Source organism: Diceros bicornis, chromosome 32 (assembly GCF_020826845.1).
Source record: "Diceros bicornis minor isolate mBicDic1 chromosome 32, mDicBic1.mat.cur, whole genome shotgun sequence".
NCBI classification, from domain to species: Eukaryota; Metazoa; Chordata; class Mammalia; order Perissodactyla; family Rhinocerotidae; genus Diceros; species Diceros bicornis.
In genome coordinates, this window is record NC_080771.1 from 36,009,798 (window position 1) to 36,022,138 (window position 12,341).

General features: G+C 49.4%; 1 protein-coding gene across 2 annotated transcripts in view; it reads right to left on the reverse strand.

Moving 5' to 3' along the window:
• The window catches only part of ZCCHC14 (zinc finger CCHC-type containing 14), a 69,688-nt gene extending 60,550 nt beyond the window's left edge, over positions 1-9,138 (reverse strand). For both annotated transcript variants that reach the window (XM_058528434.1, XM_058528433.1), the window contains exon 1: positions 8,542-9,138. In XM_058528434.1, the coding sequence (XP_058384417.1) occupies positions 8,542-9,102 (561 nt within the window). In that variant the 5' untranslated portion in view covers positions 9,103-9,138. The remainder of the gene's footprint in view (positions 1-8,541) is intronic.
• Positions 9,139-12,341: the final 3,203 nt, after the last annotated feature.

Genomic DNA, 12,341 nt, shown 5'->3' on the forward strand with positions numbered 1-12,341 from the left:
GCCTTTGGACATACTGAGCTACCTGGAACCTCCAGCTGGATTCATCAGTGAGAGGGTCAAAATCACAGCTGAAAATGTCACAAATTATAAAGTAAGAAGAGAGGGGGAAAAGAGGAGAAAAGTCTGAGGAATACCCTCATCCAAAGGGCAGGAAAGCAGAGGAGAAGCTGCAAACAAATGCTAAGCAGGAGGACTTGGGAGGAAAACGAGCAGCAGGATTCTCCGGCAGGCTGCCCAGGCCACGGCCAGACCCCTCTAAGCCAGCATCTGGGGAGGCACCACAGCAGCCCTATTTGCTCTTAAAAAAAAAAAAAAAAACCCTCCCCGCTCTGGGGATTCCACTCAGCAGGAACCCATAGAACAAATAAGAGATAAGAAAGATAAAGATTGAAAAGTATCCAATGAATCTGGCAAATAAGAGATCACCCAGACAAAGACATCAACGACCAAATAGACAGTCTACAAGTAAACCCAAATATATATGGGAAATGCAGCATATGATAAAAGATATCATTTCAAATCTGAGAGGGAAAAGATGGATCATTCAACAAATTGCATTGGGACAACTGGCTTGTTATCTGGAAAACACAGAACTAGCTTTGTACCTTACACCAAATAAATTCCAGATGGATCTGTTAAATGTAAAATGAGAAACCATACAAGTTCCATACCAGAAGACACCATAGGGAATGTTTTTATAATGAATAATGCATAATGTGTATATGAGCATAATATACGCATATGTATAATAATATGTACAATGCATAATATATAATACATTTCTAATTATGACACAAAACCCAGAAGCCATACAAGACTGATAAACATGACATAAAAAAAAAAGAAAACTGCATGCCAAAGTCAAAAGACAACAAACAATGAAACAAGAAACTGTGAAACAAATACTTGCAACTTCTACTAAAGACAAAAGGCTAATTTCCTTGAAACTTCAAGAGCTCCTAAAAAACAATAAAGAAAAGATCAACAACCCAACTGAGATGGGCAAAGGATATGGAGAGCTGGCTACAAATAAATAAAATGGTTCACTTGAAAAAACGTTCAACCTCACTCGTTAGAGGACTGCAAAATAAAACTACACTACACTGAGATGTATTTCTCACCAAACTGAATGGCAGTGATCGGCCGGTGTGCTAACCCTCCACGCTTGCTGAAGGTATAAGACAGGCCCTCACACACTGCTGTGGGCATTCCAAAAGGTGGGTCTCAGCAGTGTCTAAAATAATTATAGAGGCACAGACCATTTGACCCACCACCAATCCCACCTGCAGGTTTCTCTTCTACAAACACACCTACCAAAATGTGAAAAGCCACACAAGTTGTTTGTCACACGTAGGTGATATGTACATAATATGTAAATAACAATGAGTTGTAATATTAAGATGGGAACAAAATGCCCATCAACAGGGACTATTTTAAATAGCACATTCATGCAGAGCAACCATAAAGTAGAATGAAGAAGCTCTATGGACTGATACGGAATGCTCATTAAGAAAGACTGCCAAGAGAAGAAAGCAAAGAACAGACTGATGTGTGGAGTAAGAAACCAGTTATCCATTTGTAAATATGCAGAGTCTCTCTAGAAGGTTCTACAAGGAACAAACAGGAACAGAACTAGATGGCAGGGCAAAGGGTAAGAAACCTTGTGTTTTTAATGTGAAATAAAAGGTATCAATGCCCAGATAAAGGAACAGAACGTTATTCACACCTTGAATGTCCTGTGTGTCCTTCCCCAACTGCATGGAGGGAAGGGGGACATTTCATCAAATATCCTTTTGTATATTTTCTATTTTTTTTTACCTCTGATTATATTATCTATTTAAATTTTTTTAATTTAAGAGAATATTGAGTTTCGTTTAATAAAAATTGTTATAGTTGAAGAGGCAGGGGACAAAAGCCAGGTTCCAGGACGCTGAGGGAAAAACTGAAGGTGAGGGTCAGAGATAGCAGTATCGAGTTCTTGAAAGCCTGGCTATATTCTATATCATTGTAGGGGGAAGGGGCGCAGAACAGCATGTATGGGAGATCCTATTTGTATTTAAATACGTATATAGAATGTTTTAAAAGAATGTATAAATATATATTTATATATGCAATAAAATGTCAGAAGGATACACACCAAACTGTTACAAATGGACTATCCCCAGGAAGTAGGAATGGCAAGGTCTTTCTGTTGGTTGACTGGGGAGAGGACTGGGTAATGAAGGGACCAAGAGAAGAATGGTTAATAGAGGCAATGTTAAAGAAACGATTTGTTTAAAAGACAAATAAGAGACCATGAAAGTATTTATTCACCAAGTGGAAAAACAGTGGAGGTCAAAGATTGGTGTGCGGGAAGGGAGAAGGACAGGAAATGGCAAAGTCCAGACATCTGACCTAACAATGTCCCTGAGGAAACAGAAAGATGTGACCAAAACAGACAGAGGGACCAGTCTGTGACAGAAAGGAAACCTCTGCCTCTGCAACAGAAGAAGAGAAATTACGGATGGGTATGGGTACAGATAAGGTATTTCAAGGGCCAGTGATTTTTCTATGAACCTGCAAAACATCCACCTAAAATCCCAAATGCCCTTACAGGCCAGTCCACTAGTGAAAAGCGGTCCCCACGCCCACGTGCTCCCCTCTGCTTCAGCGCCACCATCACAGTTCTGTCGAAGTCCTTCGTGGACTGCACCGTAAGTCTGGTCCTCCTCAGTAAACCCTGATCATGCCTTACAAATGGCTGTCAGAACATCGATTATCTGAAAGATATTGTCTTGCCTTTGTCTTCTCTTCACTCTAAAGAACTTCAGGCCTCTTAACCCAGAACAAAACAAACTGCTTAAGCATTAACCTGTTTTCTTAGTTCTTGATTATCGCCTTTTACTTTTGAAAGGAAATGTTTCTATAATGTGTTAGGGCTCTTCACATTCAAAACATCTACAGAGACTGCAGAAAATCTACCTTATTAAAACTAATCTCTAAACTGTATATGCCAAGGCTAAAGTCCAAAATCAGAAACCCTTCAATTATCTGTAAACTAATTAGTGAACTTGTGGCAACAGTTCTTACTTAAACTAATGAAATAACTAGTCTCCTGAGTGGGGGGTTCTCAAAAAACAAGAGAGACAGCAAAAAGATCTTTTTCTAAAATCTAATCCATCTAAGGCAGGAAAAAAAAAACCCACTTAAGTAGAAACTGTTTTTCCTAGACATAATAAAAAATTTTTTTTTGATTTACTAACAGTCTCTACGGAGGTCAGCAGTCACCAACTAACAAACAAAAATGCACCAGCACGGATACCCTCTACTAGCTTGCCTTTGAAGTTGTAAGACTCATATGTTAACCCGTTGGAAAAATACATAAATTAATCCAAAATGTCCTCAATCCAAAAAGAAGGTAAATGAAGCATACAGGGCTGAGGAGACAATGGGTAAAATGAAGCCTAAGTAAACAACGAACTCCAATAACTGCAGAAAAAAGGTTAATGTTGATGTTCATCTATAACTATGTTCTAACTTATATAAGTAATACTACCACATTACTCATTACATCCTAATATAACACAAAACTTCCAGTTTCTACATCTATACTCCAGAACACAATAAAGAATAGGAACTCAGACATTTGCTGAGCTGAACAAAGCAAACATAAAGTAGCTCATGTGAAAGGAGACAGCCTTAATTTAACGTGAGGGCAAGGGACAGTAATCAAAGTGCCACATAACATAGCAGAACAGCAATACGATGCAACTCCAAGATGTGGTTAGTTTTCATTTTCAATGAATACACCACCAACAAGAAAGCAATGGAAACTGCATCCCAGGATGTCTCAATTGCTATATCACGTACTTCACTATAAAAAGAGGACGGTTTTGGGACCTATAAAAGCTGCCCCTCCCCGCAAAAAAATTCCAGTATGTTTTAGGATATTATCTCCTGTAGCATAATAAACAAAGCAATGTAAACAAAGACAGCCAGACTTAGCTCAGACTCCATGGACTTATTTCATGAGCAGAACAAGTGTTAAAGGTGGAGACACAACTGTGCCTCTAGGTCACAGCTATTCCTTTAACCATTAGCAATAGCAACAACTGCTCCAGACAAAGTCCCTTCTTGTGGAATGCTAGATTACTTTCAGCTGCCAACAGGCAAAGAATTTAGGGTTAAAGGAGAAACCAGAAGAAGCCATTTATACCTCACATGATAACCACAGGGCAAACTACCCAATGTTTCACCTTTGAACTGAATGATTTTCAGCAGTTAAGGAAAAGCAATGAAACAAAGCAAGCTGTTGCTTGCCTTGGGCAGGAGATTATGAGCAGGCTTATTCACAGTATGTGTGTAGACCCAAAGTTTCTACAATGCTTACTCTAGAGCGCTCATGGTGGAAACCACAGCAGACAGTTCCAGAACTGTGCCACAGAACACACACCCAGAGGAAGACCACCACCCACCACTCATCACACTCCTGCACTGAGCACTTTAAAAACACTGTTTCAGCACCCCCTTAAAAAAACAAATCAACTGCACGAAGTAGTTCCATTATGATCTCTACCGCTATCAGGAGGATTCTGAAACACAAGCGTGGGAGGGCACTCGCAGCTTCTCAGCTGCGACCGGCTGGAGCTGAGGCTTTCACCCAGCTCTTGACCACTGAACTGACCCAACACGACCAGACCTTGAGTCTCGAGAGCACAGTGTATCCTCGGGCACCTTCCACTGCAGTTCCTAAGAGAGGCCAAGGGAAGATCTACGCGGTGCTGCACACAAGGCCAGCAACCCACCAGGCGGACTCTGGTCATGAGAATGAGTTCCCTCAGGACAGCTATGTGTTGATAATGCTTCAAAGAAGATCTAAGTGTTAGGTATAAGGGATTAAGACAAGAGCCTATTAACCATGAAGGAAAAAAGCCTAAAAATAAGCACATGAAACAACCCAAATATCCATCACCAGATGAATGGATAAACAAAATGGGGCCTACCCACAAAAGGGAATATTGTTCAGCCCTAAAAAGGAGTGAAGTATTGACACATGCTACAACATGAATGAGTCTTGAGAACATTATGCTGAGTGAAAGAAGCCAACCACAAAAGGCCACATATTTGCAGGACTCCATTTATATGAAATGTCCATAACAGGCAAATCTACAGACAGAAAGTAGAGGAGTGGTTGTCAGGGGCTGGGGGAGGGTGAATGGGAAGTGATTACAAATAGGCACCGGGTTTCTCTTAGGGGTGAGGAAAATGTTCTGGAATTAGATAGTGGTTATAGTTGCACAACCCTGTGAATATACTAAAACCTACTGAATTGTACACTTTAAAGGGGGGAATTTTACGACATATGAATTAAATCTCAAGAATGCTGTTATTTAAAAAAAAAAACCATATACCTTAGCACATTATCACTTACACAGAGAAAAGATTGCAAAGGATAAATTTAAACTTTTTCAAAAATTATAGCTTTATATTTAAATAAAATCAAAGCACAGAGGTAGTGTGAGTCCAAACCGACCATTATCACTAGCTGGCATCGTGCCTTAAGGAGCAGCACACCTACAGCACCTGCCGGCCACCGAGCACAGTCCAGCTGCTGCAGGCTCCCACCAGCTTTAGCGCTACGAATAAACGTCCAGTCCACATTCTCACACTTTTCAACTTCCTCTACACATCCTCCAAGCAATAAGAATTTTTTTAAAATAACACAGTGAGGGTTTGGAGAAGCAACTGGAAATAATGACTATATCAGCAAATATAGGTAAAAGAAGTATCACTTTAAATAGGATAAAGAATTAAAAAGATCAACATCTTTATCTCAAAGATAAACACAAAGTTTCTAAGCTCAAAGAGTTCAAAACAAAATACAATAGCTTACAAAAGAAATGCAAAAAAAGCTTTAATGGGGTTGCTTTTTCAGGATTACATTAAATGTTAGACGTAGAGATACTAAGGCGGCAAAATGCTTAAATGCTAGATTTCAGGAACTGTTGACTCCAAGCAGCAAAGTGTTTATCAATGTCAGGCTCTAACTTTAAAGCAGCAAAGGAAGAGAAAGCTAAATGAATGTCACTGAAATGAGTTTAGCAGTGACACAGAGGATGTAGGGAAAACCAGACACCACGATTGTTTTGAACTATGGAAACAACGGCTGCAAGGTTACTCATTATAACTTCATTATTAAAGGTGAGGCAGAATTCTCCAATTTCCCATGGATGAACAAAAAAAACTGTCACCTCCACGTAACTACTCAAAAATCAATTTAGAAAACACAAACACTCTGAGACATAAACACTTCCCTCTATAACAATGTGCCTCAAGTTAGCACCCCTGTAAAGCCAGAGAGGACAGGGGCAGAGAAGGAGACACTCACTGCACATCTGCTGGGCACTCCCCATGTGACCTCATGTAACCCTCCACCACCCCTGAGGCAGGTAACCTGCCCTCTGCTCCAACAGGGAAACACCAGGAGGAGGACAAGGTCACACAGCTGGTCAGCTCAGCACCCAGGTGCGCAGGAGTGGGGCGGGGCGGGGGGGGGGGTAGATTAGTCCCTTCCTCTCATCAAAGGGATTTTTGGCTGGACAGAAAGGCTCTCTTATAAAAGGTATTTTCGTTCTACCTTTAGCACTCTGCCCTGCCAAAATAAAAATCGCCATCTTCTGCTTCAATAAAGTGATACAGCTGCACACAGAAAAAACTCCCCTTCAAGAGCTGAACACGACTGGAGTAACAGCCATAGACACCATCAATGTACAACATCTAAACAGAAGACGAACAGCACGTGAAGTCGACCAGAAGGGACCGAAAGCCCATGAACAGGTGACACTCCACTGGCACCCCAGAGCTTGCTGAGCTCCCCAAGACAACCACATTCTCTAGGACCCTGCCTTCCCTTTGTTGTAGCTGCAATGACATTTTTCTGCCCAGTGCACAACAGGATTCAGAGTGGAACTTGACTGCACACTTAAAAAGAAAACCCGTCTCAGAGGTCAACGTCACCAAAAAAGATACAACATAGATTAAAACCAGGGTAGGTACCACAACCACATCTTAGAGGAAGACATTAAAGAAGAAAAGCCGCAATCCAGGCTTGAAAGACAGCTTAGAAACCACCACCAGCAAACCAGAGAATATCAAAGCTTTAACTCAGAGCTCAGACACTGTCAAACTGTATTGAGCACCACTGGTCCTGACTGCAATCTCTTCCTTCCCAAAGAAAGTCAGTTTGTAATCTAAATACACACACTACACTTGGCTAAATAGAAACTCTTTTTCTTGGAGCACAATTTTGGCACTGGGTCCCAAGGGGCTATTAAAAATAAGCCTAAGCCCCAAACACTTTGTGTTTACATAGTTTTGAAACATTTAGACAAAAGTCCACATTTCTAAGAGGATGACCACCGTGCCCTTCCTGTTTAATTTGGAAACAGGAGATCTTGACTTAACCTAACATTCCTTATGAGACCGACACCCTCTGACTCCAACTCAGCCTGGGATTTGTTTCTACAAAGGAAGGCGCATCACCGAGAAATAACTGTTTCACACGCATCCAAGGCTCTAAACGTGTTTTCCTGTCTGTTACAGTAGCCTGGTTCTTAAACACACACAGTATACACACACAATACAAAGATATACGTATATACACGTCTACACACATACGTACCATGTGCGTACACATTCACAAGTACATATATACACGTATACACGTACGCTCAGAGGCACGCGTACACATATGTACATGCTTATACGCACACGCCGTGGTCTGCGGCCCACCGCTGACACTAACCTCCCAGCTGCGACACCGCCCACTCAGGGGAAATGGATATCTGTGCCTTGGGAGCACCAGCACGGCACCCAGCGAACGTCAAGGTTCTAGCGCCTTCTAATCTACACCTCACTAGAGGCTTCCTTTTCTGGTAATAAACACCAGATTTGAAGAAACCAAGGCGACACAACGTGTAACACTCATCTTTCACCCAAAAGCCCAATTAAAGAGACAAAGACCTTAGAGCGCTTCCAGCCGAGGATGGGAAAAGTGAGGCACAAAGGGGCCGCAAACTCCGCCCGGGGCGTTCTCCTGCAGAACCCAACCGAAACGAACCGCGGGCCCCCCGCCTCCCCGATCCCGGGCGCCCTGGCCGGGAGGCCCCCGGGGACCCAGCCGCGGCCCGAGATGAGTGCCACCGACCCCAAGGGCCGCGGGGTGCCGGGCGGGGTCTTAGGCTGCGGGACTGGGGCTTGTGGTGGATGGTGGTTTGGGGTCTAGGGTGGAGGCCTGGGACACGGAGCGAAGCGCGGAGCGGAAGCTTAGGGTGCGAGTGGGCGTTTGGGTGGGAGGTCTGGGTTGCGAGGAGGTGGCTGGGGGCGCGAGGTGGAAGCTTGAGGTGAGGGTAAGGGGTTGTGGCGGTTTGGGGTGGAGGCTTGACGTGCGGGTGGAGGTGTAGGGGTTTGGGGCCCGGAGTGAAAGCTTGGAGAGCGGGTGGGGTTTCGCGGCGCGGGGTGGAGGTTTGGGGCCTGGGCCGGCCGCCCCGCGCGGGCACGCACCTTGTGGCAGGCCGGGCAGGTGGGCAGCACGCTCTTGCCCCCGGGGCCCCCGCTGCCGCCGCCGCCGCTCAGGCTGCTCTGGATCTGCGTGAGCTCCTGGCGCAGCACCTGCTTCTGGTGGAAGCTGAAGGCCGGGTGGTTGGAGGCCATGGTGAAGAGCAGCAGGAACTCATCGCCCGTGCGGCCCTCGTTGAGCTGCAGCCCGTAGTTGTGGATGATGGAGTCGATGTGCGTGAGCGTGCGGTACAGCACGCCCGCCGCCTCGCGCTGCTCCGAGCCCAGCAGCGCCAGCGACACGAGCAGCTTGCTGCGCACCACCTCGTCCGTCAGGTTGGTGAGGCTGCCCAGGTCGGCCGGGTTGTTGGCCTTGATCTCCGAGTCGCGCAGCGAGTGGTAGTCCTTGCGGGCCAGGTCCTCGAGGCACGAGCCGAGGAAGCGCAGCTCGAGCGGGATGCACAGGTCCAGCAGGCCGCACAGGAACTCCACGCGCTGCGGCGACGGCAGCTCCGAGAACCAGCGGTACACGCCGTCCCTCTGCAGCGGGCAGCGCTTCTCCACCATGCTGCCGCCCGCGCCGCGCCGGGGCCCGGGGCCGGGGGCCGCCGCCCGGGGCCGGGGGCGCGGGCGGGCGCGGGCGGGGGGCGCGGCGGGGCCGGGGCCGGGCGAGGGCGGGCGGGCGCCGCGGGCCGGGCCGGGGCCGGGGGCGCGCGGCGCGGGCGAGACCCCCGCCAGGGGCCGGCGGGCGGGCGCGCGCGGGGCGCCGGGGGGGCCCGGGGCGGCCGGGGCGGCCGGGGGCGGCGAGCGGCCTCGGGCCCCCCGCTCACGGCCGGGCTCCTGGCCCGCGCCCGTCCCCAGCGGCGGCCGGTGCGCGGCGGCGGCGGCGGCTGCTCCTCGTCGTCGTCGTCGTCGCCCGGGAGGCGGCCGCCCCCATCTCCCCCCGCGCCGCAGGGTCTGTCACTGCGGGCCGCCCCCCGACGGAGCCGCCCGGGCCATGCCGCCGCCGCCGCGCCTGGGCCGGCCGTTACCCGGGACGAGGCCGCGGGCGGGCGCCTCGCGAGGGCGCCTCAGGAGCGGGCCGCGACGGGCGGGCGGAGGGGGACGCGCGGGCGGGCGGGCGGCGGAGGGATCTGCGCCGGCACTCGCCGCGGCCTCGCGTCCAGGCTCCCCGCGCCGCGGACGGATCCGGGCCGTGCCGCGCCGCCGCGTCCGCTGCTGACGGGCGCCGGGACGAGGCGCAAGTGGGCGGGGTGGCCGCCTCTCGCGACAGCCGGGCCTGTCGGGCCCGCCCCCCAGCGCTGATTGGCTCGGCCTGTCCCTTCTCGGCCCGTGATTGTTCCGAGTCCCCAATCCGATTCGCCCGCGCCGAGGCCACGCCTCCCGGGAGCTGTCGATCATGTTGGAACCGCCCCGTTCCGCCCCTCGGCGGCCGGCGGAGTGGATTGGCCAACGGGGATGGCGGAGCGGAAAACCTGGGGCGGATTTCTGGCTGCTTTTGTTCCCGCAGATTTGCGTGGAGCTTTGTTTGGGGTGAAAGCCGGGCGTCTGGCCTTCCTGTTTTATTCTGGAGTGTCACAATAGGGAGGCGGCGGGGCTCTTCGAAAAGACGCTGGAGGGGGCCTCCGGAGACCCGAGTCTCCATCCCGGCTCTGCCTGCCAAGCTGTGTGACCTTGGGCCAGTCGCTTGGCCTCTCTGAGCCCTGAGCGCTGCCCCGGAAGAAGAGGGTACTAAGAACAGCCCCGGGGAGCCCGTGAGAAGGCCGTGAGCTCACAGAGGGCCGGCGTACGCATTTCTGAGGCGGCTGACCTGCCTGGGGATGGGACGGGAAGCCCTTCGTCAGCGGGTTACTTCCTCGGCTCGGGACCGAGAGGATGCAGATACACGGGCCAGGGATCAGGGAGCAGGAGGAAAGCCCCCTCCCCTGGCATTTGCGTGGGCACAGGATTGCAGGCTGGGGAAAGGCGGGGGAGAGAAGCCGGTGCACCAAACCACCTTTAAATCCTACAGCCGCAGGCAGCGGGCCCAGCATTTACAGAGAAGGAAACCGAGGCCAGAAGCAAGAAATTCATTCCTCCCTGCGCTTGCTCGAGAACCCTCTCCTGATGTCTTGTGATCTGGAACCGGGTCTGTTCGTTCATTCATTCAGCAGCTCTATGGGGGCCTGGTGCGTGCCAGGTTCTAAGCCTGGGGGGTCGGCCGGGTGCACAGCAGTGCCCTCCTCCCGTGGAACCTACACCCTGGTTCTGGGCAGTACACACCAGCGAGTTATTGAATAAAGGAATTTCTTCAGGACATGTTCCGAGGTACTGGAAACTTCCTAACAAAACGTTCTCCAGCCTTGGGACTTCACAGTTGAACGGACATTGCAGAGCCATAGTTGGGGTAAAAAGAAAATTTGCTTCGCACTCCCCTACCCCTCTCCACACCTTGGACAAATTTTCCCGGAGCCACCGCGGTGTTCTCGGCCAGTGTAGGAAGGAGCAGGAATGCAAGTGAAGGTCAGGGTAGCTTCCCGAGGGTATAAAATATGCCTAGGCAGCAGGGGCAAGGCTAGGTCCAGCTGAGTCTCCTCACCTTATTTCCCAGTACAGACTAATATCTATGAATAATTGAATTAATCCTTGTTCCCTTTGACCTCATTTTTTCAAGTGATTCCAGGGTAGTAGCCATATTCCAAAATCTATGATATGCAGAAGAGAAGGAACATGAAGATCAAGACAGTTCAACACCCTTGCCTTCTATTGATAAACGCAGCTCCACGGAGCGGAAAGGTCTTGGGACCTCATGGCGCCAAGGGGTTCCTCAAATCCAGCCTGGCCTGGTTGTGAAACCCCCAAGCTCTGGTTCTAAGCTGACCTGGATTCCAGTCCCAACTCTCTAGCTGGTTGTATGACCTTGGCTGTTCACCCAACCCCTCCAAGCCTCAGTTTCCTCCTCTGTAAAAGGGAGCCAGGAACCCCGCCTCCCAGCTGGCAGTGGAGGTCAGAGATGCTAAGGGGAGCCCTCGCTAGCTGGAACACCTGAGCCACAGAAGTCCCTGGATCAAGGTTCCCCAGCTCCCGACCACCTTTGGGCCATTTCTGGCTGTGCTATTTGCTATTTAATGCCTGTGCTGGGTTGGATAGTGTCCCCCAAAAGGTCATGTCCACCCAGAACCTCAGAAGGTGACCTTATTTGGAAATAGAGTCTTTGCAGATATAATTCAGATGAGAATCAAGGTGAGATCATGGATTAGGGTGGGCCCTAAATCCAATGACAGTGTCCTTATAAGAAACAGAAAAGAACGAACAGAGACTCAGGTAAAAAGCCCGTATGAAGGCAGAGATTTGGAGCCAAGAAGCTCTTGGAGCCCCCAGGAGCTGGAGGAGGCAGGAAGGATCCTCCCCTGGAGCCTTCAGAGGGGTCGTGGCTCTGCCCACACCTTGACTTGGGACTTCTGGCCTTCAGAACTAGGAGAGGATACATTTCTGTTGTGTTAAGCCACCAAGTTTGTAGTTATTTGTTTCTTCAGCCCCAGGACACTCGCAGTGTCATTTCCCCCTCAACTTCAGTCCAGCTCAATTTAGTGCAATTCAACAGATATTAAATCCCTACCCTACAGGACCAGACCTCACTAAGGGTTTGGGGGGTCTCTAAGAGAATGGGACCCATTCCCCCAACTTGAAGGAGCTCGTGGCCTGAACTCCTCATCCTGAAGTGGTGGGGTCATCCATCCACAGCTTTTCCTTCTGCATACTGTTCCCTTCCCGGAAGCAGCCAAAGGCCTCCCAGGGAAAGGGTGGACGCTGACCTGTAGGTCCCT